General features: G+C 33.8%; 2 protein-coding genes across 6 annotated transcripts; one reads left to right on the top strand and one right to left on the bottom strand.

Annotated features, from left to right (window-relative positions):
- Positions 1-7,122: 7,122 nt before the first annotated feature.
- LOC126744052 (transcription factor Sp4-like) lies at positions 7,123-16,239 on the top strand. 5 transcript variants are annotated; one of them, XM_050451376.1, is made up of 12 exons: positions 7,123-7,511; positions 8,807-8,997; positions 9,065-9,266; positions 12,036-12,157; positions 12,231-12,389; positions 12,471-12,666; positions 13,878-14,027; positions 14,088-14,227; positions 15,132-15,343; positions 15,400-15,613; positions 15,673-15,822; positions 15,879-16,239. In XM_050451376.1, the coding sequence occupies exons 2-12, from the start codon at positions 8,923-8,925 to the stop codon at positions 16,002-16,004; spliced, it is 1,746 nt and encodes a 581-aa protein (XP_050307333.1). In that variant the 5' UTR covers positions 7,123-7,511; positions 8,807-8,922; the 3' UTR covers positions 16,005-16,239. The 5 variants fall into 5 exon arrangements, with proteins under 5 accessions (XP_050307333.1, XP_050307335.1, XP_050307334.1 ...); XM_050451378.1 differs by having other exon boundaries at positions 12,249-12,389; XM_050451377.1 differs by lacking the exon at positions 7,123-7,511 and having other exon boundaries at positions 8,839-8,856; positions 8,896-8,997.
- Positions 16,240-19,983: 3,744 nt separating this feature from the next.
- LOC126744263 (modifier of mdg4-like) lies at positions 19,984-25,747 on the bottom strand. The gene is made up of 4 exons (XM_050451636.1): positions 25,435-25,747; positions 24,871-25,378; positions 24,635-24,810; positions 19,984-20,368 (listed from the first exon to the last, which is right to left on the bottom strand). Exons 1-4 carry the CDS (start codon positions 25,615-25,617, stop codon positions 20,117-20,119), a joined length of 1,119 nt encoding a protein of 372 aa, XP_050307593.1. The 5' UTR covers positions 25,618-25,747; the 3' UTR covers positions 19,984-20,116.
- Between the last annotated feature and the right edge of the window lie 818 nt (positions 25,748-26,565).

The following is a 26,565-nucleotide window of genomic DNA, read 5'->3' on the forward strand; positions in this document are numbered from 1 at the left end:
CTTGGGTTTGCAATGAGAGGCATCTATTGCATGTTCCTCGAACCATTCCATAAATATGTTTGCTACTATTGGGGAAAGAGATGAACCCATCGGAAGTCCTTCGTCTTGGGCGTAGAATCTATCCTTGACCTGAAAGTAAGAATTACGAAGACAGATCTCCAAAAGTTCCATCACCCCGTCCAGAGGCAGTGTGGTCCGAGTTGAAAAAGCTGCATCCTTGCTTAGTTTGTCTCGGATGATGTTAAGAGACTCTCCTATAAGTACATTGGTGTAGAGACTTTCGACATCAAAACTCACCAATCTGTCATTGGTCTCGACTTCGATCCCTCCAAGAAGGTCTACAAAGTGGGCAGAGTTTCGCACGAAAGACGCTGCATTTTCCTAGATCGGTCTAATGATCTCCAAAAGGAATTTCGAGAGTTCTGATGTCGGCGAATTTTTAGAGCTCGTGATGGGCCGCAGAGGCATTTGCTCCTTATGAATCTTGGGTAGTCCGTATAGGTGTGGAGATTTGCTATAATGTGGTGTCAGCCTAGAGCGTACCGCATCCGACAATGTTGAGGAGTACTTCTTAAGTGCTCTGTAAATTCGACCTTCTATGGTTGTCGTCGGATCCTTAGATAGTAGCCTGTATTCGCCTTTGTTCAAAACTTCCTCAACCTTGTTTTCGTAGGTTTCCAGGTCCATAATCACAGTTGCATTGGCCTTATCTGCAGGAAGAATTTTGATGTTCTTTTCACTTTTGAGATTCCTGAGAGCTGTTTCCTCTTCTTTGCTGATGTTCTGCGAAGGTTTCTGTTTTTTAAGTGAGTCCAGAGCAACCCTTACCTCGTGTCGAAATTCATCGGCCTCAGGATGTGGTAGGTGGATTGATTCTACTGAAGACACTATGTCTATAAAGGATGGTTTTGAGGATATGGCGAAGTTTAGTCCTCTGTTTAACACCTTTTGTTCAGCATCGGTAAGGGTTCTTTTTGACACATTAATGATGGTGGCGGGGAGATTAGAGGTTGGTGCTGGTTGAGTCCTGTTGGTTCGTCTGGATTTAAGGTTTTGGAGTTTTGAAAGGTGGCCTGCTCTTAGCTTTTCTCTTAGTTTCTGGCAAGCGAAGTCTATTTTGTCAAAGATTGGTTGATAGTCTTCCTCCAATGTAACTTCTTTGATTTCTTCGAACCGCTGAATGCATTCGATTTCTATTTGTGCTTTCTTCCAACGGTGGTAGCTAAGTTGAGATAGCAGTAGCTCCATACTAGTACGTTCAAGAATACGTTCTGATCTTCCACCTGGTATAGCGGTTTTGAGGCGTAGACCAGTAGGAATGACATTGGCGTCTCTCGCAGGAAGCTGATGTGTTCCTCCTACTTGATCATCTCTTTATTTGTCTAATGAACTCTAAAAAGGTCAAAACCGGTTGTTAACCCTGCAAGTACAGTATTGAATTCTCTAGTCTACCGGTTTGTTCAAATCATATATTTTAATTGTATTGCCTCCTGTACGCAATCGGTCTAAATTTGTGATATCTGCGTTTTTATCCCTGTAATATGTTCTATTTTAATTATTTAACGGAAGAGAGCCCTACATGAAGATGAATTAATGATAATTTGAAACGCTATGGCTAGAAACAAATAGTTTTCTTCAGAAATTGACTAATTTAGTCACAAAACACCACTTCTAATGTAAATACATAATTGTGTTGGTTTTAATGTCATGTTGTCCAGTAGGTTTTCCTAATAATTTCACGCAGTTAACTACGTGTTGGGTTGGGTCACCGTCTATAGATTACAACAGTTGTAATCTATAGACGGTGGTTGAGTTGCCTGGTTAAACTGCTATTTTCGAGTTAAATTAATTTTGTATATCCTCCACTGAGGCCAACGGTTGCTGGAAGAATTAGAGTAATTATGTATTTCTTCCAGGCAGTAGAGACCAGGAATCCTTATAAAGCTTGAAAAAAAAAACCTAAGTGTAGGGTTCTCTGTTGTTCAATTTCCAGATATTTAAAACCCTATGGTAATCTTGGAGTAACTATTATCCAGTAAAAGTGATTTTGTAATTCTTCAATAAAAAAAACAGTAACTTTAATTGTCCAGCGCAGTTGTCACTATTTGATAGTGTTCATTCACTTGATAGATCTTAAAAATTGCGTCTACCTTCCAGGCGTTTTCCGACCATCAGGTGTCGTTGGAATAATTTCCAGTTAAAGTAATTTTTATATTTTTTTGAGAAGTTGAGGCCAGGAGTTTTTTATGCATGGAAAACATGAATGATAATTCTAAGTATCTGGTTCTTTAGTATTCAATAACTCAGTAGCTGCTAGTTAGGAAAATATTGTGTTTCCATTTGAAAGAAGTAGTTATGTTTTTCTTCTAGGCAGTTGAGGCTAAGAGTTCATATACTGCTTGGAAGAAAAAATATAAGTATTGGGTTCTATTGTTTACTACTGTTACTATTCATTATTATTGTGCACTGACTTGATAGCCTCTAAATATTATCTTCAATATACAGGCATTTATTAGGACCGGCATGGGGTTCTTGGAGTTGCCCTTTTCCCAATAAGCTGCCTGGAGGAAAAAAAAAAGAAAATTGATGAAGTAGCATCTAGTTGTCAGGCGTTTCAGCGCTGGTGTCGTTGAAATAATGTGAAGTAAAAATAATTTATGATTTTTTTTCCAGACAGTTGAGGAAAAAAGAACAACTTTAAGTATCTATTTCTGTAATGTCCAGTAACATGATAGATGTTGAAAAATGTATCCAGTTTCCAGGACTTTACTGGATACCCGAGATTCCAGGAGTTGTTATTTTCTAATTAAAATTATTTTGTATTAGTATTTCTTTCAGGCAGTTGAGTAAAAAATTATTCTTCAGTATTTAATAATTTAAGAGTTCTTGGGAAATTCATCCTTGCTGGTTTTCTTGTAATTGTTATTTTTCAGTTAAAATAATTTTGTGTTTCTTCCAGGCAGTTGAGGCTAAGAATTCTTATACTGCTTAGAAAAAAAATCCAAGTATTAAGTTCTGCATTATTTGTCAGAATGTAATTTGTAATGTAATTTTGTCAGACCTATAGCCTGTGAAAATTACATTAAATTTCCAATCTTCTATTGTCCTTGAAGTTGGCGGTTGAGGCCAAAGATTCTTCCGGTATCTGATTCTCCAGTGTTCAATCAATTATTACCTCCTGGAAATTTCATGCGGTTTCCAGAAGAGGGCTCTGGTGACCTTGTTCATATTTTGTAATTAAAATAATTACGTATTGCTTCCAGGCAGTTGAAGCGAGGACCTCTTGAACTGCCTGCAAGAAATAAATCTTTCTGAAATGACTTAATAATTCCTGGAAAATACATCCAGTTTCCTGAAATTCAGTCCCAAATATCTAACCCAATATATTAAAAAAAATATATAATTGACGTAGATAATTGTGAACACTAACGTTCCATTATTTTATTTAAAAAAAATTTAATAAAAAGTGAAATCCGTCCCACATGGGCCGGGCTTGTAAACCTTGGCCCAAATTTGGCAAAGCTATAACGGTCGCAACAATCGATTTACCGAACATATTTTCATTTCATGCAAACCTTGTGGAGCGAACAAGGACGGATATGCACTGGGTAGAACGGTAACCGTTAGACAAAGGAAACCTTCAACGGCGGAGCTAAACTATGCCAACAGCCGCCGCCCCCTTATTGATGCCCTCGACAATCACGACGCGGCTAACAGGGTTTCATACTCAATTCCATAGACGTAGCAACTATTTTTTATTTTATATTGGACCTCTATACATGTTTTGTTTCAGTACTTATTTGAATATATTTTAAGGAAGAAAATAAGTTACTATCCATTGAACTTTTTGTTTTGCATCAACAAATTATCTGTGCAGTAGAATGTTTCCTTTAATACCCAGCAAAGACATTTAATTGTTTTCTTAAGAAATTAAATAATGTCCACAGGAAATTCATATTTCGAAAAGGAGGAAACCTTTGAATACGTGCTGTCTGGGTTCAACCAAAACATTCACATTTTAATGACTTATAGTAGGGTGGTGTGTAATTTACTGACCAAGAATAAAAGCGTGCTACCAAAGCTATTTACAGGCAGAAACTGTTCAAACTTAATATCTAATAGCAGTATATGTATGACAGCCTGCTACCAAAAAACAATTTGAAGTATCACCCTTCTAAGGGGTAGTTTATTCTTGACAATTTCTGATAAAAACGTGCTACCAAAACTATTTACCACCGGAAACTATTCAAAATCGATAACTGATGTTACTATACATATAAGTGCTTGCTACCAAAAAATAATTGAAATAGTACCCCTCTAAGGGGTAGTTTGTATTTGTCAATTTCTAAGAAAAACGTGCTACCAAAGCTATTTACCCTCGAAAACTATTCAAAATCGATAACTGATGTAACTATACATAAAAGTGCTTGCTACCAAAAAGTAATTAAAATAGCAACCCTCTAAGAGGTAGTTTTGTTCGGTGGGATGCTACTGATGCTAGACTGTTTAGCGGCAGTTAGGCGTTCAAGTTTTACTCTCGGTGAGTACATTTTAACCTCTTATCTTTTACAGAGTCAGTAAATTCTTTATTCTTGTATTTTATTTAATGTTCTCGAGAAACCCAACATTATCCCATTTTTGATGAGTGAAATAAAGAATTGCATTGCGAAAGCCCTTAAGAGACTCTCAAGTAAGTTTTGTATTCAAATTTAAATAAATTTTAAAATATGAACAAAACCGGTCCAGCTTTACTTTATGTACTTTAACTCAAAAAGACAGACTTTACAAATCGACAAGCGTGTGAAAAGTAAGCTCTTTACGCAGGTTAGTAAAAAACTTTATTTTTACTATTCATAGACGTCCTAAAAAAATCTGTAAGATACCAACAGGTTTAACGCGAAAAATGCCCCAGAATACTGCGGCTGCCACTGTTTTGTCTCTATTAAGAAAATGAACACCTGCAACTTTTTTTCACCCGAATTTTCTTTTCGATGTCGGTCGATTAGGATGTGGTGCGTTGTCAGTTTTTATGGTTTTTTTATTGCTAAATTTTTCCTGGATAAACCCGATAAACAATACATTCCTTGTTCATTATATCGTTACATCTCTAACATAGTGTTATATATTTAGAGAAGCTTCTTCCATCAGTCTCATCCCAGAAGAACGATCGATGGAGAGGCAAACATCTTTTCCCAGCGATGGTGACGAGTCAGATTTTAAGGAAATGGCTTCAGATTTGAATGTTACAAAAACATTTTTGAATTGATTCAAAATTTGAGAATAATAAACAGTGCATCATCTACGGTAGACAGATATATCCTAAGGATTTAGAATGTCTTGTGAAAGATGAAGGAGGTGTAAACTTCAAAGACCTTTATTTGTCAGATGTGATAATTGATGTTTATTTAGCTTTTCTCGTAAACGAAAAAAAGATAAAAGCATCGGTTGATATCTTTCCAGTGGAAAGATATTTAGTTAATTTCGGTTTGTAAAAATGAACATTTTGTTTTGATAGTGGTGCTAAAAAAGTTCAATACTATACTATGCTTAAATAGTATAAGAAGTGATATAGTATATCGCAATGAAATTATCTTCGTCATGAAAGTACTACAGTTCGTTCATCAACAAAAGCATATAAGTTTATCCGAAAATTGGAATCTCTACCGGCCAACGGATTTACCTGTTCAGTATAACTCATATGACTATGGCGCTTATGTCATTCTTCTGTCTGAACGCATAGCATAGAGAAATGAATATTAAACTTTTAATTACTCTATGCTCATAGTTACCGGATCTTCCAAGGCTTTAGCATACCATCAATCTCGAGAAATCAACAATTACAGAATTCACATTAAAAAACAACTGACTGATTTATTTTACACTACAACTTCAAATTTCCGTACCTTTGCTTATGATAAAAATATAGTAGAGAAAGGTAGAGCAGGCTTTAAAGGAAACATTATCATAAAGGAAAACAACCAACTACCTCACCTAAGCGGAAAATCTCTGACGACATCATTACAATTTCTACAGTGTGTATCAGTTAATTATTGGGATGAGGATACGGCTGGTTTCTGTCATATTGGTGCAGCCAAGTGTTCCAATATTTTTGAAGAGATGATCTTGTGTATGAAATGCTATCATTGGTCTTCAACAAAAGCCCAAACAACTTATCTGTTTAACATGCCAGGATTCATAAACATAATTAGTTAGTTTTAATACTCGCATAACAAATAAAATACATATTATACCAGGAAATGTTAATAATAAATTACGTACCAGAAAATTTATGTTGCGTTTATTTTACTTCTTCAAATTTTCTAATGCCCAACAACAACAACAAAAATTAAAAATCATGATTAAATAGTCCCTTAGGGTAAATAGGAAGCAAGTTTTATAGTTTAGGTAGCTAATGAAAATTGTCAAAGATCTCCATTCCCTGGTGGCGTGCAACTTCTATTATGATATTCTGGTAGAGAGCATTTATACATATTATAATAGATACCAAGTTTGAATAGTTTCCGACTGTAGGTTACTTTAATAGCACGTTTTTAGTAATAATTGTGAAGAACAAACTACCCCTTAGAGGGGTGCTATTTCGATTATTTTTTGGTAGCAAGCACTTATATGTATAGTAACATCAGTTATCGATTTCGCATAGTTTCCGGTGGTAAATAGCTTTGGTAGCACGTTTTTATTAGAAATTGACAAATACAAACTACCCCTTAGAGGGGTGCTATTTCAATTATTTTTTGGTAGCAAGCACTTATATGTATAGTAACATCAGTTATCGATTGATAAATAGCTTTGGTAGCACATTTTGATTTTTGGTCAGCAAACTATTTTTACCCTTATAGTAGAGTCATATATTTGACAAAGTCATATATATAGTCTTGATAATGACCTATGCCCGAAAATACTAGGCAGATATTAGTAACTTGCTTGACTTTCCCGATAGAGAGGTCATATTTCCAGATTTCTATAATTTTATATTTTTCTTTATTCTGGTTTTATATTCCCACTTGAGGCGCCTATGTCTCCCATCTATACTTTCAGCGGCAGGCAACCGATGCCAAGTTGAAAGACCCTCGGATCCCTCCCCACCAGAGGCAGTCCCCCAGGTGACCTGGCGTGGTTTCGTGCGTTCTCTTCACGATTTGCACACCGTGCTCTTGATTACGGTAACCCGCTAACACGCCCAATTTCACATTTTTCTTCATCATATCATATTTCTAAATGTGTGATTCTCTTCTTAATAATAATTGTACTGTGATAAATTGATAATTACATTTGCATAAGGACGAAAACCAATTTCGGAAATATCTACTGATAATACTAAAGCGTATTGGAGACAGTGACGAAAGCGCGAGACAGCGGCGTCCGCACTACGTGTTTATAAATTATTGTTTGACTTATTATCAAAAACAATATGGAAATATTTAATATTGGGGATGATTGATGAGATCCAACGTGGAACGACTGAATACATCTTGGAAACCACAATTTTTCAGGCAAGTGTAATTTAGGCTCAGTGTAGATCTAATATTGTGGAAAGGGTGGGTCTGACGTGGGTGTTTCCGAGGAGGCGGTGATCAGCATCATCGTGACTTGAATTGCTTCAGCTCAATATCAAGAAGGGTAGTGGTTATTCGGACATAATATAAGCCACATTTTTTATGGGTGGGATTTGTCCATTTGGGGTTTTTAGACTAGGCATATTACTTTTTCTCTCCTATTTAAAAGTCTCTATGTAAGGAGTATGCACATATGGGTTGAGCCATCCCAAGCAACACATTATATATTATTTTCGTTAAATATATATTTATTCAACGATAATTTAGTACATTTTTGGTTTTGGTATATTTATCAACGGTATATGTAACTGTAGAATATACGGATATCATATACGATTCTGTTTACAAAAAGGAGAAAATATCGGCATTTGAAAAGATTGACATGGGATATTATCACATATTATCCAATCTAAAAGAACGCTGTTTTTATTGAAAATATTTATATATCAAATTTAAATAAACAGTGTTGTTAAATTAAATATTGAATACTATATTTTCTGCAAAAGTATGGTTTTTCATCAACACAACCCTTAACCACCCCAAACATTTGCCCAGTAAGAAATTCCTTTGAAAAATCACCGTTTTTCGTCCATAATATCCAATCTAATAGCACTGTTTGGCATTAAATATTTATTAATATACATATATATAATTGTATCAAATTTAAATAAACAAACTGTGTTATTAGATTAGATATTAAAGATAAAATCAGCTGTTATTGCATTATTTCAGAAAACAGTGATTTTTGAATCATTCAACATCAATCAGGTTATGAAAAAAATTTTTTTTGCAGAAAATAATTACTTGAGAAAAAAATGTTTTTTAAGAAAATTATAGGTGATAAAAATCTATAGTTTTTGTATCTATACTTTTCTATACATATAACATAATATTAAATTCGTAAATCATGAGGACATTTTATCCGATATTTATAGTTGAAGTTCAACCAAAAACGTACATTTGGTGTGAACCAAAAAAAAAAACATTTATTTAACCATCGTGTGTTGCTTGGGATATGAAAATATGAAATTGTATACCTACCTATTATACAATAGCACCAGTATCAAAACTTATATTAGACTAGGTACTTGGTTTTTTTTTCACCTATTTTTACCTTTCTTACTAACTATTATATTGTATATATTGTTTGAAAGTTAAAAATGTGCCTTGAATATATGCTGTACTAGGGATGCCTTGAAAAAAATAAAATTTACTAATTGTTAATTTTATAGGAACCTGAGAATAACAGTAAAAGAACTCCCTCCCATTTGGCACTCTTGGCGTAGTTACCTGCAGCCGAATTAGACCTGATAATCAAATTGAAAAAAACCAATCAGGGTCGATCAACATGTCCAGTACCCCCACCTCACAGAGTCAGCAACAGGTTAAACAGCAACCCATCAATGTTGCTGCACAGCCACAGGTAGAAATAGAAAAAATGTCCATCTTATGCCTAGCAAACTTATGACAAAATTTTCCTCTATTTGAAGGTCGTCACGATGCCTGTGGGCGCAGGAGTAACCGCCCAACAGCTCCAGCAGCATCTTCTGCAGCAGCAGGCGACTTCGCAGCTGGTCGCAGCGGCAAATCAAAATTTGACAGGGTACAACGTGGTGCAGGCACCCGGTGGCGTTCAGACGTTGAACGTCGATGGACATGAAACTATATTTATTCCGGCCATGAGCTTAGCAGGTAAATAATCATTTCTAACACAATCAAATAACGAAACAGTTTTCACACCATTAACCGTGACACTTAACTGTAAATGTTAGCATCTCTGGGAGAAGACTAAAACTAAACTAAAGTTAAAAAGATATTTACAAGTGACTTTAATATAGTAAAAGTGTACTGATGGAGCGAAAAATCCTATGAAGCATGGCTGAATAAACCTTAAACATTCAGTAAATTATACTAATTCATTATAGGGAATTGGATTTTTATCTCTATAAAGAATTATGCAAAGTGAACAGTATTTAAAACAGTGTTTAGTCAAACTTGACTTTTTAACTCTTACGTATTTCACATAAACTTACAATTAATCTCATAGATCCCGGTCTTTAAGACATATAAAAAATAGACATTTTATTAGGACAAACATTATTTGTCTACTTGCTTAGGTTTCCAAATATCCAAAAAATTCTCCAGGGAATTTAAATAATTTGCATCTTATTCCAGGCATTTATCGTGACTTTTATATAAGTTACTAGGCATTTGTCATGATTTTTCACGTTTTCCAAGTATTTGGTTGGCGTAATTTTTTACATTTTTTCCGGGATTTAAATTAAATTATTCTTAAATCTCTGGAAGAAACACAATATTACGCCAAGTACCCTAAAAGAATAACGCAATAAGAAGTTAAAGTCCTAGAAGATAAATTTTCAACATTTTTTGGTAATACAAAAGAAATACAAAACAAATTAACACACGCGGAAAACTAAAAAAAAATTAATGTTTTCCAAAAAATCGAAATAATTTATCAAGGAATTGTAAATGATTTTTTTATATTTTTTAGGTATTTTGGTTGGCAGGGATTTAAACAAAAAAATCCTCATGCAAGATGTACCTTTAAAAAATAACAGAACAACATCAAATTCCTGGAAGATAAAAAATAATTTTGTACTTTTTCAAGTTTCCAACATTCCCAATAAAAATATTAAAGAAATAGGCAAACTAAAATAAATTCATGTTTTTCAGAAAATTATAAAAGAAATGATTTTCAATTTATCAAAGAACTTTTTGGATATTTTTCTTAATATTTCACGTCATTTTGTTACAGGAATTTGAAATTATTTTTCATTCACCCAGACAGCACAAACACATTGCATGCATAGGTATCCCTCCGGAATATTATCTAATTATTATATTCATATCTCCCAGGAAAATCTCATATCACTATTATGAACATCCCAGACAGGACAAATGTGTCCTATGGACATCCAAGGATGCCAAGTATTGATTCAAACTAGGTCGAAATGTCCAAGGATTAATAATGGACGTCCTATATGGATAATAATTTTGGGCAATCCAATGGACTTCTAAATAACTTTGTCCAATGGAATTCATGATTCACCTTTCAAATGATGCTTTAACATGTATAATTTTTGGGATATTCTAAGCATATTGCAATTTATTTGAGATATAGATATTGGATGCTATCTGGGTAGCTAATATCTAAAATTAGCTATTTGTTCCATTTCTATAAATAGGTAGACAAGAGTATCAAATTTAGTTATTTGTTTCTTGTTCAAAAGGAGAAAGGCAATTACCTACCCATGGCTGTACCCTCAAGTTGTTCATAATACAAATTGTTTTAAAAAATATTTTTTGAAGAAAGTTTGAACCACTTCTGTCCAAGAAACCATTACTTTCTAAAATTCAATCAGATATTTGAAAGTTTCTGGTATAGAAATGCTTGGTAACAATGAAGATAGATACATCGAAAAAGAATTTCGTCTTCGCTTAAAATTAACTCTTGAAATAATTGTTGACTGTTTATGACTGAAAAACATTCATAAGGGCAGTTGTCTCAAATTGCTTTTTCAAAAACTTTGTTTAAAATTCAATATCCTCTAATGGAGACAGACAATTTGCCTCATTTAACAATACAATTTTAAAATTGTTGGGTTCGAAAGTTGTTACTTGAATTTCAAACAAAAAGAAAAAATAAATCTTAAAAAAATGCTATAAATTTAAAACTCGTAGAGTAAATTAGGTACAGGGAAATTTAGATAAATGTGGCACCCTTGCTTAAATTCCTTCCTGACAGAATATACCTATTATACATTAAAATATTTGTTTGTTTACATTTTTTTGGTTAAATTTATTACGAAATATTGCACGTTTCACGCAACATTAAACAAAATATTCTCAGTTGATAAATATTTCATTTAAACCTCTAAGTAAGAATAAATTGAAACACCACTGGTTCTTTCTACCTGGAACTTTTTGGAAGGAGGAAGGCCCTATTGCAATTTTCAAACTTGTGACCGTCCTACTTCAATTTAGTTATAAAAGGTAAAACTATTTCTTAGAAACCCAACCCAACTTGTAGAAAATGCCTCAGTTCAACACATTAGTTTATCAGAGATCGACCATCAGAGAGTGCTTGTTGTGGTTCAGTTCCAGTTAGGTATATAGAATTTTTGTATTAAAGTAGAAATATGTTGGACAAAATAGCTGATTCAAATGAGTCAGGCGCAGTGGTTAGTGCTAGTGAACCTAATAGTGATCAAGGAATTACAAAACTTGAGCATGTTCAAGTTGAAGAAAACTCATCATATCAAGAGTTTCTTGTCATTAATGATCCGCAAGGTATAATATAATTTTCTATTAGACATAAATAAAACTTTTGCAAAGACAAACACTTACCTTAGATTGTCCTCATTGTTATTTAGTACCTACACTAGTCCTTTTTTGTAAATTATACACAAAATAATGTTTGGAGTTTTACATTTTTTTAAGGTGGACAACAATCTCAACAAATCTTTAGTCCTGGCCAAATTCTAAGAGCTCCAGCGGGAGTGACCATACCTACGTCCACTGCCAATATTCCAGTTCAGTTATCTAACGGTCAAGGCATACAGGTCAGTACTAAAAAGAGTACGCCCAATATTAAGAAAAAAAAAAAGTAGAACTGTTTGGTTTTCAATTTAAAAGGTTCGGCCTACGCTACAGTCTCAAGTTTTCCAATTTCCAATGCAACAAACTATACCTGTTCAAGTGCCAATTTCATCGGGAAACGGCCAGACTATTTATCAAACCATTCATTTTCCCGTTCAGTTCGCTGCGGCATCAGCTGTACCCAATATTATACAAGTAAGAAAAAAACATAAATTATTAAAAATTTATTTAATAGTAGGGTAACAGTAAGGTACATTCTCTTCTTTTCATTTTTAGGCCGCTCAACCTCAGATAATTCCTCAAATAGCGAACATTTTAACTCCATCTGGACAAATCCAACAGATTCAGATAGCAACGACTATGCCCCAGCAAGCACAACAGCAACCACAACCTGCTCCTACTCCATCAGTGTCTGTTGGACAACAGCAAATTGTCGGGTCAGGAGATGCAGGAACTCAATTAACATTTACAGGTAGAATGATCAAAATATGTTAAACTCATTTTAATTTTCAAACATGTATATGATTAAGGTAATAAAAAAAATAAAATAGAGAAGAGCAAACCATAATTAACATAAAAAAAATGGATATGACATCTTAAACTAATAAAAACCCATATAATAACTATCAACACTTAAATAATAGTAATTTTAATGTAATCTCAAATCATTAAAATACTTAGCTGCGGTACTGATTTTCTGAAATTTTAATTTTTATGAATGTTTTTAAATAAAAATAAAATAATTTTTATTGTATGCAACAAATAAATTACATCTATTCTATATATGTATATATATACAAAGGTGAAAAGTACCGCTAGGCATGTTTTAATAACCAGCACAATAAATAATAAAAAGACATTTTTCAACACACAATTTTCTTAAAAATAAAAATTTGAACAAAAATGATTCAGAGAACCAACCATACCAGAATAAAAGTTACACCCATATTAAAATATCAGCAGTCTCCAAAAGTTCTTTTTAATTTAGACTTAAAAGAGGCCATGCCTAAATCTTTAATTTTTGCAGATAGGCCATTGTAAATACAGGCAGAAGTATAAATGAAACAACTTTTCAGAAATTAAGTCTTATGCCAGTGTGCTTTTATAGCGAATATTTACATTATGTGTATCTCCCCTTTGAATAAGGAATTCTGACAGATATTCTGGTTCATGAAAATTAAGTAATTTATGTACAGTGCAGCTTATACCCAAAAATCTTCTTTGGGCCATATTAAGACTATAGACCTGCTTTACATGCTTACTCATGTGAACCCTCTGAGGCAAATTTCTAGTAAATTTTACACAGGAATTTTGAATTTTGTGGATTTTATATTTATTTTGTTCAGTTAAAAAAGGACCATATACAATATTTAAGTATCTAGCAATACTAAGCACTAAACTCTCTGTAAGGATTTTTTTTTCACAAACAGCCTTTTATACTTTTTGAAATTATTGACAATTTTTAAATTTTATGTCAAACTTGATCTTGGAATAAGCAGAGAAATATGGTACGGATAAGGATAGGTTATAACACTTTTATATTTATATGTATTCAAGAGACTGCTTCTAAAATAAATAATAGCAAATGTCAGCTTTATTTCTTTTTTAAAGATTGGCTTGCAATAAGCAGCACCTAATAATTCCATTTTTATATAACTTTCAAAATGTTATTCATTATTTTAGCTGCTAACGGTCAACAGTTCACACTACCGGTGTCCAATTTGCAAAACATTCAGCAAGTGAGGACTGTCGGTAATATTGGTGGCTTAGGGAACTATATCCAACTACCTAATATACAAACGGCTACCGTTCCTACAATACAACATATTCCAGGTAATTTTTAAATAATTTTTTGTTAGATAAGATTTATTTTTATGTAATTTGTATTTACAGGTTTAGGAAATGTTCAAGTAGTGACTCAAGCTCCCCAACTAACCACCGGGCAACACATCCAACAGGATCCAAATGATCCAACAAAGTGGCAAATTGTCCCTCATATTACTACTGCGGCTGCTACTCCACAACCCGTTCAGGTAAAGAATTAAGTATTATTTTTTGTCAACTGGCATATGTTAAGCATTTATTTTAATACAAATGTTCTCTAAATTGGGGATCCTATATGGTGAAGACAATTGGTCTCATTTTATTTTGGTAAACAATATAGATTTGGAATTGTTGGGTTCAAAAGTTGTAACTTTAAATTATCTAAAGAGGAAATAAGATTATGCAATCCTTGGCATTTTGATTAATGACTCTTTAAAATTTTTTATGTTTTAAAATATTCAGCTTTTAAATAGATACGATATTTTTCTCTCAGTCGTTAACCAATTTTGGAATCTGAGGTGTCTGTCCATAAGATATCCCTTTGAAGTCTCTGGTATTGAAGTTATAATTTAACACTTAGTATAAATTCCTCCAGGTTGTTTTTTCTCATTAAAAGACTGAGAAGAACTAATTTTCAACGATATTAATTGGATTTCTTTTAATGGTATCCTTTCAACTCACCAACTTTTTTAGTTTTTTATTTAGCGATGAAATCTTAGCTAATATATTCTTCTAACTCTAAAATACCACATTTACTATATAAATACTTGATTTTGAAATCTAGCCATTTTTTCTTCAAAAACAAAATCCAAAAGCAAGTACATCAGTCTTTTTCGAAAAATAGGATTTACTTTTAAAAGATACATCAATAAACTTTGGCAGGGCTGAATGGAGTTTGCAAGTTTTTAAAAACCAAACATTTGCAATAATTGATTTAGTATGTTATCCTAGCGATCCAGTTTAATTGTTTTGTGTTTTAAGGGTTAAGTAAAATCTATTTTCTCTTTACTGCCAACCTTTTGGCCTATATTAAGGCCTTGTTCGGGGCGAACAGAAAAAATCACGGCTGATTAATGAATCAAAATTTCGTATTGATCTTAAATTATAATATAGGTTGCAACTCCTATAAGTGTAACAACGGTAGAGACCGCTCAGCCCGCGGCTCCCGCCACTCCGGACAATGAGTCAGAAAAACCGAGAGTTCGTAGGGTCGCGTGTACCTGTCCGAATTGCCAGGATGGAAAACGAGACTCGGACAGAAAAAAACAGCACGTCTGCCATATTCCAGGGTGTAATAAGGTTTACGGAAAGTGCAGTCACTTGCGGTAAGCAATAAAATTAATTTGCCAGCGCAAAAAGTATATATTCTTAACCATTTTAGGGCTCATCTGCGATGGCATACAGGGGAGAGACCGTTCGTGTGTAATTGGTTGTTTTGCGGCAAGAAGTTTACCCGTTCAGACGAGCTGCAACGTCACAAAAGAACCCACACCGGAGAAAAACGGTTTCAATGCGGAGAATGCAATAAGAAATTTATGCGATCCGACCATTTGTCGAAACATTTGAAGACTCATCAGAAACTAAAACTGACAGCCGTAAGTCATAATAATTATTATTTTTTTAGTCAAATGTAACGTGCATATTTTGTTTACAGCTAGAAAAGGAGGAGAACGAAGAAGAAGTCTGGGAAATTCAGGACGAGCCGGCACCTCCGCTGGAAGAACAAGATTCCAAAGTCTGGATCACCGATAGTAAGAATAACATCAAATATTCGATAACCCACTTGAATTACTCAGATTATAAGGTACTAGAATTTTATTATTAAACTATCGTTGTCTTGCAATTCGTTTGTTTATTTAGGAGGCAGCGACTTCAACTCAACAATCGGCCTCCTCGGAAAGTTCAAATGACGATCAGAAAATGATGATAACAATCAGCGCGGCCGAAACTGACGAGCTCATCATCGCTGACCAGATGGAGAGCTGAGATGGTGCCATAGTTTACGTCGTAAACTGTTCGAAAATTTAAATATTATGTAAATAATCAATTAATATATAGTTGCCTTATTAGGTTCAAATTTAAAATGTGTGTGACACTCTATAACTAATAGTGTTATGCAGATTGATGCACGGCTGTGACTAAATATATTATGTAGCTGTAAATAAGCGATTACACGAATGTTATATAAGTCGATTTTTTAAATATATGCCTGTTTTTATAACTTGTGGTGTATATTTTTATCATTAAAAAAATAGTGTTCAATGTAGTAGTAGTAGTTCTACTACATTATATTCATGTTATGAAAATACACCTGTCAATAAATCTACTATGCTGCTGCACTATTTTTTTAGCTGAAGAATATGATATAGTCACTTTAACCGAAACCTGGCTCACAGATGGTTTCCATGATGCAGAGCTGTTAGACAACAGATATAGTATAATGAGAAGCGACAGGAAAGATGGTCGAAGGGGAGGTGGGATTCTTGTAGGAGCTAAGAAGAACTTGGACATGAAGCTCGTCCCCATTAATATCCCTGAGGATTCTAGTCTTGAGTGCTTACTGGTAAAATTTACAATGCTACCACCAAATGCTAATGTTGATATATATGTGCAATTTTTTAACCTCTTTGAATGTATCTTAGATAAGGATGTAAATATAATTATCTTAGGAGATTTTAACGTACCATTCTATGTAACAGAAGGCTGTGAGAAAAGTAAGTTGATAAATAACTTTTTAAATTTTTATAATTTAGACCAGCCATAATAATGTCTTTAACAAAATGAAAAGAAAGCTGGATCTTGTACTATCTAATATGCGAATAACTAATTTAGAACACTGTGGTAATCCAATTCTTGATGAAGATCGGTACCATCCTGCTTTAAGTACGGTTTTTACCGATATCTTTGAATCACATAAAAAATCATGATTACATTAACTATGAATATATTTATGACTATTCAATGGGCGACTTTTATAGGTTTTATACATTATTGAGGGAAGTTAATTGGGCAGAACTTGAAAGGGCTGACTATGTTGACATGTACACTCATGTGTTCTATCAAAAGGTTTATGGATGCTTAGACCTGGCAATACCCAGAAAGAAAGTTAAAATAGGCACACGAAAACTCAAAAGTTTTCCAAAATACTTCTCTCTAGAACTAAAGAAAAATATTAAGTTAAAGACACATCTGCATAAACAAATTAAAAAAGGCAGTGCCAATTTTCAAATTAGGAATGAATATAGCAAAATTAGAAGTACAGTGAAATATCAAACTGCACATGAGCTTCAAACTTATCATGAGAATATCGAGAGAAATGTCAAAACTAACCCAAATAGCTTTTGGGATTTTGTCAGGTCTGGGCGTTCAAGACCTGGTGTTCCGGCTGAGGTATGCTATGGGGAGTGTACTGTTAGCGATGCTCAGGAAATAGCTGACACATTTGCATTATATTTAAGCTCAGTATTTTAGCAGTTTGAAAAACCTAACTTTGATAAATCTAGTGGCAACTTTTCATTCTCCAAGATCTCTGAAATGCAAATTCAAGCAGCCATTAAGAGATTAAAATCAAAAAAGGCCACTGGCAATGATAGTATCCCCTCATACATTTATAAAGGTTGTTCTGATATCTTGTGCACTCCATTAAAAACCAATTTTTAATTTGTGTCTAAAAACAAACACATTTCCAGAAGTGCTTAAATATGCTTTGGTTACTCAAATCCTCAAATCAGGAGATAGTTCTTTGGTTGACAACTACAGACCAATTAGCGTTCTTAATTCTCTCGCAACTCGCATTCTTCTCGCTGAAAGCATGTAGGTTTATGGTATCTTATCTTACCGGAAGGCCTCAGCAAGTTAAAGTTGATAAAAAATTGTCAAAAATATATATAGTAACATCTGGGGTGCCTCAGGGCAGTAACCTTGGGCCTCTCTTATTTCTAATTTTTTTGAACGATTTGCCAAACTGTATAAAGCATGCTAGATATCTCGTGTTTGCTCATGATTTTAAATTACTTATGCACATAACATCTCTTATTGATTGTCTTGAGCTGCAAATTGATTTGAACTTGGTGACCCAGTGTTGGTGAACCAGTTTCAGAGAAAATAAAATGTCATTAAACATAGATAAATGTCAAATTCTAACCTTCACAAGAAAAATTTTGATTACAAAATTGATAATTTATCGTTAACTAGGAAAAGTAAATTTAGGGATCTTGTAGTCTGTTTTCAAACAAATCTCAAATTTAAGCAACACTATGAAACTATTGTAAACAAAGCATATAAGCTTCTTGGTTTTGTAATAAGAAATACAAAACATTTTAAAGAAATAAAATCAATAATAATTCTGTACAACTCACTGGTCAGACCGATCTTGGAGTATGCCTCAGTTATCTGGGCACCTAAAGCAATGGTGCATATTAATATGATTGAAAGGGTCCAAAAAAGATTTTTAAGACACCTGTACTTAAGAACACATAATGCATATCCTTATATGATCTCCTATAATAGTATGCTAATTGAATTTAAAATGGTACGATTGAGTGTTAGGCGTAATATGAATGATGTCTTATTTATTTACTACATAACTAACAACTTATAATATAAGAACTGTTCTTTAATTAATCATCTATCATTTGCTGTTCCTAAAATCAATTTGAGAATAAGAAATAACAATCTTTTCCAGAGTTCACCCTCAAGTTGTTCGCCATTTAATAGAATGATGCAAGAATGTAATAATTATATACAAAAATATGATATAGATCTCTTTAATATTAGTATTCGCCAAATTAAGACTGATTTTGTATCCTTATCTGATTAATCATTTACTTGTTAATCTGTTCTTTTTGTTTTTGATTTTTAATTGTAAGTAGGTGTATTTTATTAAATGTTATTAGTTTTAGTGTAGGTTTAGTTTCATCATTGTTATTGGTTTTCCTTTTTCTTTCTGCAAGCCAGTAAGGTAAGCACTCCCACATATAATTACATTTCAAATATGTTTGTAAGAGTATAAATAAATTTAAAAAAAAATATATTTCCACAATTGAATAAAAAAAACGTTACATTATTCCAAAAAATCTGTTAAAATTATCTGGCCTTTTTCTGTGTATCAACCGATTGGCGAGCTGTCTATTTTTCTGGAAAATAGGTTTCAGTTCCTAATTGTATAATTTTAAAAGACTGGTTTAATGAGGTTCATTTACAAAAAATCAGTTAATCTGTTTTATGTAGTTTAATAAAATGTTTAGACCTGTTTTTGTGATAGGACGGTATTCTATAACTTCTAGTTTGTTTACTTTTATGGATATTTGAAAAGACATTGAAATATAGCTATGATCTGATAGGCCGTTAACTTCAGCGATGTTCGTGTCAGTTTAATAGTATCAATGTTAAAGATTATATTGTCGATACAATTTATCCCGTTAGTTAATTGGAATATGTACGGAGTTAGATTAAAAGACAATATAATAAATCTGTCAGTTTAGCTCTCTGTGGGCTATTTTATTAAATGGGAAAATATTTATTTGCTTCTTACATATGTTTTTAAGAAGATATCACTCAGGCTATTGACAAACATGCCAAAATTTCTATTTACTGAAGATCGATGTGATGTTGTAACCAACAGTTTTAGTGACCTTGACTCCACTGCAGTAACTTCAAAGTGAAATTCTATTTGCTCAAATTTATGGTTTATTTTATCTTCAATTTAAAAACTCGTTGCCTCTTCTCTAAGCCATTGATCACTAAAGCAATTTTTCACAACTGGCTTTAATTTTAATATTTTAGTGCGAATTGATTGTATATTGTAATGCAGTATAGATAGTGAATTAAAGTTTTCTGAATTTATGATTTTATTTAACGAAAATTTTCGCTTTTGAAAATCATAGCGTTTGACAACCATATTATGTTTCGGCCAAAGTAAACGTTTATCATGCGGAGGTCAAAAGCGATAAAATAAAAAAAACAATCAAAAACCATTTTAATATAATTAACGTAGCATACAAAATAAAATAATATATTATGTTTAACAAAATAATTATAATAATAAAAAAAAACAATTCCCAATATAAATAAATTAAGTTAAGCCTCTTAAAACAGTTTTAATTCCTAACCGAATGTGCCTCCGCCATATGTTTTTTATAGCCCTCCCTATAATCGAAACTTTCGGGGCACAAGTGACAGCAGTACATGTTAGTCAGATCTGAATGGACCAGTCTCACATGATATTTCAAAGCGGATTGATTGGAGTAAATTTTGCCACAATGAGGACAATTGCCGCACTGGCTGCTGTGGTGCGGAATATCGATCATGGTTTTGGAGAAGTTCAGGGCCGCCTCTTCTGAAGAAAGAATCTAAAACAAATTAACTACTAATAAAGTTGAATGTCCTTAGCGTAAAATAGAAAGAAAGTGTCACAGATTTAGGACTTCAGACAAAACTGATATTGAAGAAGTAGTCCATTCTTGCAGTGGAGTTAATAGATCAATGGGTAATTAAAAGTATTCATCTTTTACTAAATTTATTTAAAAAAAAAACTATTAATCTAACATGTTTCGGGCATGTAACATGTCAGGCATAACAAATTAAGGGGTTCTGTCAATATATCTTATACTTCTAGTGCCTCAGACAAGGTTAAAACGAATTAAAATACATGAGAATGGGGGAAAACTTTGGTTAACAAAAACTTTAAACTACATAAATAAGACAATAGATCAATACAGTAATCCCTCATCAATCGCGGTTCTGTCTTGCGAAATCGGCTTCCCTAAATCTTTTGTTGCCTCTTTCGCGGAACGCACAGCCATAGCGCGACGTGGCGTGTGATTAGTTACGCATTTAAGTTACATTCATTAGCAAATTAAGTTGGTGATTAGTGTGATTGTCCTTTTCTTGTTATAATATAATGGCGTTCACAGGTCACGATTTTGTTAAAAGAAAGCGAAATGTAATGACTCCTGACACAAAAATTCAATTGCTATACTGTCTTGCTGCGGGTGAAACGTATGCGAGTGCTGCAAAAAAATTTAAAGTGAATGTAAGAACAATAAAAAAGAGTGAGCAATCTATTCGGGCCAGTGTTTCGCGCGGTACTAAATACCAGCAACAAAGTAAAATGTTTCTCGCGACCTCTAACGATGGAAAAGATGGAAAGGGCGCTCGGAATTTGGATCGAGGATCAAACTAAAAGAAAAGTACCACTTAGCACCCAAATTATTCAAGAAAAAGCTAATAAGCGTCTTTTCGAGAACCTAAAGTCTAATGAGGAAACGGTAAGCTTCCGAGCCAGTAAGGGTTGGTTTGAAAATTTTAAAAAGCGATTTTCGCTGCACAACGTAAAAATTACAGGACAGTCGGCTTCTGCAGAACACGAGGCAGCTAATCGGTATCCGATGGAATTCAAAAAACTAATTGAAAGCAAGGGATATCATCCAGATCAGATATTTAATGCCGATGAGACTGGTTTATTTTGGAAGAGGATGCCTGCTCAAACTGAAAGATCCGCACCAGGATTTAAAGTTGCTAAGGATAGGCTTACTCTTCTGTTTTGCTCTAATGCTTCAGGTAACCAACACATGATAAAGCCACTGCTCGTATACAAATCTTTTAACTCACATGCTCTAAAAAATAAAAACAAAAAAGATCTGCCGGCGTTTTGGAGAGCGAATCAAAAAGGTTGGGTTACTGCAACATTATTTACAGATTGGTTTCTGAACTGCTTCGTACCCAGTGTTAGGTAATATTTAACCTCAAAATCGTTGCCATTCAAAGCTTTACTTCTTGTTGATAATGCTCCTGGCCATCCTGAATCCTTAAAGTTTGCTGATCCAAACATAGAAGTTCGTTTCCTGCCTCCTAACACTACATCATTGATACAACCATTGGATCAGGGAATAATAGCAGTGTTTAAAAGATATTATGTTAAGCGAACTTTCAGTTATGTATTGAATAGCATGGAACAAAATCCTGGTCTTACAGTCACTGAAAGTTGAAAAGCTTTTAATATCACCCATTGCATAATATTTATCAAAGAAGCAGTGGATGAGTTATGTTCATCAACACGAATGCCTGTTGGAGAAAGCTGTGGTCAGAGGTTGTGGCAGACACATCAACAATTCCTGACAAAGCAACCGAAATTGAAAAGATTGTAAGAATCTTGCACCAAATTTATGGCGATGGTTTCGACGAGTTGCAATCAAGTGATGTTGAAAAAGTTATAGTTTCTAACAACAGTGAACTATCGGAATCAGAACTGCTTGAAATCCTGGAAAATAAATGAAACCTCCTACGAGCCGATGACTACTATAATTACTACTACATCCCTAGTGTTAAGTAGTTTACAAAAAATTTTATCAACCGCACAACAGTTGCAAGATTTAGTTTATGATGAAGACCCTTCACTAGAAAGAAGCCTTCAAATGGTTTGAATGGGCTACTGCATCCGTATAGGGAGATCCAAAAAGAACTCACAAAAAAAATGAAGCAGCTGACAATTTTACATTATTTCCGAAAATAAGTTGTATACGGTTATAACAAAATCATTATGTATCTACTTTTAATATAGATATGTACATACATATGTACAACAAAGTAAATTTGGTTTCTTAATTACGTATTTCCACACTAAGAAAGAAAGAAAGAAAGAAAGAAAATGTGCTATATTACGTAAGAATAATCTTGTGTACAAGCATCCTACAAGCTTAAAAAAACAAAACACAAATACAATTTCAAAAATTGACAAAACAATGAACAAAATTAACACAAGAAGACAAAACTTTTTGAACATACTTGAATTAAAGATAACTAAATAAAACAATCAATTACTAAATAAAGGTAAACTTGTTGACAAAACTAGAGAAGAAAAAAGGAAAAAAAGAAAACTTTCCAACATGTCCAAGGTTAAAACCTATTATTAAAAAAGTCATCCAGGTTATAATATGCCTTAGCCAATAAAAGCGACTTTAATTCTCTTTTAAATTTCTTAACATCCGATATATGTCTAACACACAGAGGAACATGATTGTAAATTTTTTTACTTATGTAAATTAATGAGTTTTTGGTAAGGGAAGACGTAGGAATAGGGAGGGGAACATCATTTACACGACGAGTCAAATGGCCAGTGTCAGAGGGTAGTTTGGGAATTTTGTGAATAAGAGCAGCTGTTTCTAAAATAAAGAGTGAAAAAAGAGTTAGGATTTTTTCAGAAATGAAGAGGGGTTTGCAAGAATCTCTTAACTTAGCAGAACACAGGTATCTAACTGCTTTTTTTTGAATAACAAAGATAATGTTAAGTAGCCCCTTATTGGTTAAACCCCAAAAAGGCAAGCCATACCGAATATGAAATTCAATAAGTGAAAAGTACACTGAACGTGCAACCACCCCTCCCAGCTCTTGTTTTGCCATTCTTACTGCAAAACATCCAGAAGATAATTTCCCAGCTAAATGTAAAATATGATTTTCAAACTGAAGGCGACCATCAATGGTAATTCCTAGGGACTTGCAGCACTCTTTATTCTGCAAGAGGGAATTTTCGTCAAACATCAAACCCTGAACATCGCACTTAAACCCCATAATAGACGTCTTTCTTACATTAAACACGAGCCTGTTGGAAGCACACCACCCTGATAAAATCTGAAGGTCTTCAAGGATACAAGTCTTAATATAGTCAGAATTTTTATGGCTCCATAGTATGGTGGTATCATCAGCAAACTGAAGCACCTTGCCCTGCAGTTTCAATGAACTCAAGTCATCCACATACAGTAAAAATAACAGTGGTCCCAACACTGAACCCTGGGGAACGCCGCATTTTAGGGATCTAGAAGCAGACAAACGCCCAGGCACTGAAACCTTCTGAGTACGATTTGATAGATAGGACTCAAGCCATCGCAACGCTACGCCTCTAAAACCATATTTATCGAGCTTAGATAACAGTATTCCATGATCCACACAGTCAAATGCTTTGGATAAATCACAAAACACTGCCGCCGATGACTCTCCAGAATTCAAGAACACATAGACGCTCTCCAAAAAGCTAAAAACAGCATCATGAGTCCCTTTACCAGCTTGAAATCCAAACTGATTTGCAGACAAAATGCCATTATGATGTAAAAAGGACAAAATTCTGCTTTTTGCAAGTTTTTGAACTATCTTAGAGAGGGTAGACAAAATAGAAATGGGACAGAAATTACAAAGAATTACTAATATTTTATATTCTTCTGTTTTTAGAAAATCCCTTGCTAACCGCGGTTTTGCCAACCGCGGCACCCTATCTGGAACGGAACCCCCGCGGTTGACGAGGGATTACTGTAATAATACAACTATTGTTTTGTAAACAATAACTTCTCTTTATTCTTGTTCTTTTCAACTTATTGAAATAAGAAATGCAAGTATTTGTTGGTCATTTCTCAGTAGATGTCAATCTGTATAGAGGGACATTATAGTTTAATGAGTGTATATTATAATTTTAGTGTAAAATAATACATTTAACAATATATAAATTTTACTCTACAGGAATCTCTGAATGCTATATTTATTACATGCGTTGTTTGGAGTTTTAAATTGCAAAAAAAAAATATAATTCAACTTGTGTTAAACAATGTCAAGCAAAGTCATCTACTTACTTCTATATCAGGAGGCTCTACTCCCTCAACTTTGATGCTCTGATGCAGATAATCACTTGGACGCTCGAATGTTGATGGACTAGAACTAGATTCAGATGATGACCTCAATATTAATCTTTCCATGTCACTCTCTGGTGGTTTCCTGGGGATGAATATTGTCTTCGGTATTAATACATCTGGAAGTTCCTCTGACATGTTTATTCTATTGCATAAGATTGGCTGTGCTAACAACTTACCAGAAGTAGGTTGAGATGTCAATGACCTTTCTAATATACTTCCTGTTTTCACCTCAAGTGCCTGTTCCAGTATTGAGCTTTGCATCTGGTTATCAGGTTTTTCATCATTTAGTTTTGTTGTAATATTTTGTTCCTTTATGTCTTCTGGAGCCTCTTGTTTTTCATATTTTACTCTATCAGGTTCAGATTTTTTACCAATCTCCTCTGAAATATTTCTACAGTGTGCTTTTGGACTTGTTCTCAACTTTTTTATGGGGCATGGACACTCTTGGGACTCACTAACTATTTGCTTTTGTTTTTTCATAGGGGTGACCTGTTTGTTCATCGAGTAAGGAGATTCATTGTTAATCAAGCCAGACACTTGCAAAATTGTTGCTGTTTGCAAGAAGGAGGGCAACTGCTCCTCTGCCACCATAACTTCCCCATGGTACATAAAGTTAACTATTGCTATTAGGTCTACATATTGTACATCTTTTAAGATCACTATTGGATGCGAACATGGGTTTTCCTATAAAGTGAAAACTTTTACAGTGGTTCTCTATAAGGACTGAGACCGAGTCTTACCTTAAATATTGTCCGAAAGTACGGACTACATGCTGATAAAATAAATTTATGAGCTCTCACACTGATCCCTTCGCAAGTTAATGTAACATCTGCAAGATCTTCGCTGCTCTGAAGACTTTCAAATGCGTTTAAGATGCTCGTTTGAAACTTAGTCCACTTTAGACAAAAATGTTTTGACGACATTGTTTACGTAGCAAACATAATATACAAAAATATATTTATTAAAACGAACAAAATGAAAAGAAGCAATTTTAACTAAACCACGTATTAAAAATAAAAAAGAAAACAACAAAACGTCAACGGGAATGAAAAAACCAAAACAAACGTCATCGGATTTTATTTTGTTTTGTTGGTGGTACTGTAATTTCGCAATACTGTAATCGCATCACCTGATGAAATTTTAAGTTCGATTCACAAGCAACAAGCTAGACGTAAATATCGTGCGTACTAATTGCATCGCTTTTAGTATTGATGCAGCTGAAAAAGCGTCTAAATTTGCTTACGTCTAGTCTCTTGATTATTATTTTCTGAGTATCTTATTTAATAGTCAAAGACAAAGTGAAAATATGGTTTACTTATTAAGAGCGCTTTCAGACGAGGATACGCGTATTCGAGATACAAATATTTCATACACCCAAATCGAACCTTTGACACAGCATTGGCGACGCATTCCGTATGCCGAAAGCAAACTTCGGTATCGCTCATCTTTCGGCCGCCGGCGACAGTCAAATGCGTATGCCGCATACAGAACTATCATTATGTTATATGGACTTGTTCAGACACGCATACTTTTTATTCAGTGAATACGGTAGAACATAGGCGTTGGGTTTTTTTCTTCTTGCAGTCTTGCAGTAGTAAAGAATTAGTATATATAGAAATGGAACGTGCAGTCTTTGAAGTTTGGTGGAACCAAATCCCTGTTTATGGGATACAGCGCACCCAGATTATTGCGATAGAAATAAAAAACAGCAATCCTGAGACAGCAGCTTAACAAGATGAATATGATAAGTATTATTTAGCATTAAGCATATTTTTATTTCAAATAAATATTACATTATTTTAAGTAAGTAGTGCAGGCTAAAAAGTTTACATAATATGGGATTATATTAAATGAAATTTATTGTCCCAAAA

Source organism: Anthonomus grandis, chromosome 13, assembly GCF_022605725.1.
Source record: "Anthonomus grandis grandis chromosome 13, icAntGran1.3, whole genome shotgun sequence".
NCBI classification, from domain to species: domain Eukaryota; kingdom Metazoa; phylum Arthropoda; class Insecta; order Coleoptera; family Curculionidae; genus Anthonomus; species Anthonomus grandis.

Coding starts and splice junctions, on each gene's coding strand:
- LOC126744052 (XM_050451376.1), top strand. CDS start 8,923: ATGTCCAGTACCCCCACCTCACAGAGTCAGCAACAGGTTAAACAGCAA. Junction 8,998..9,064: donor ATGTTGCTGCACAGCCACAG/GTAGAAATAGAA, acceptor CTCTATTTGAAG/GTCGTCACGATGCCTGTGGG. Junction 14,228..15,131: donor CTACTCCACAACCCGTTCAG/GTAAAGAATTAA, acceptor ATTATAATATAG/GTTGCAACTCCTATAAGTGT.
- LOC126744263 (XM_050451636.1), bottom strand. CDS start 25,617: ATGTCGTCAAAACATTTTTGTCTAAAGTGGACTAAGTTTCAAACGAGC. Junction 24,811..24,870: donor GACATCTCAACCTACTTCTG/GTAAGTTGTTAG, acceptor AGGAACTTCCAG/ATGTATTAATACCGAAGACA. Junction 20,369..24,634: donor TAGAGCCTCCTGATATAGAA/GTAAGTAGATGA, acceptor AATTTGTTTTAG/ATTCTTTCTTCAGAAGAGGC.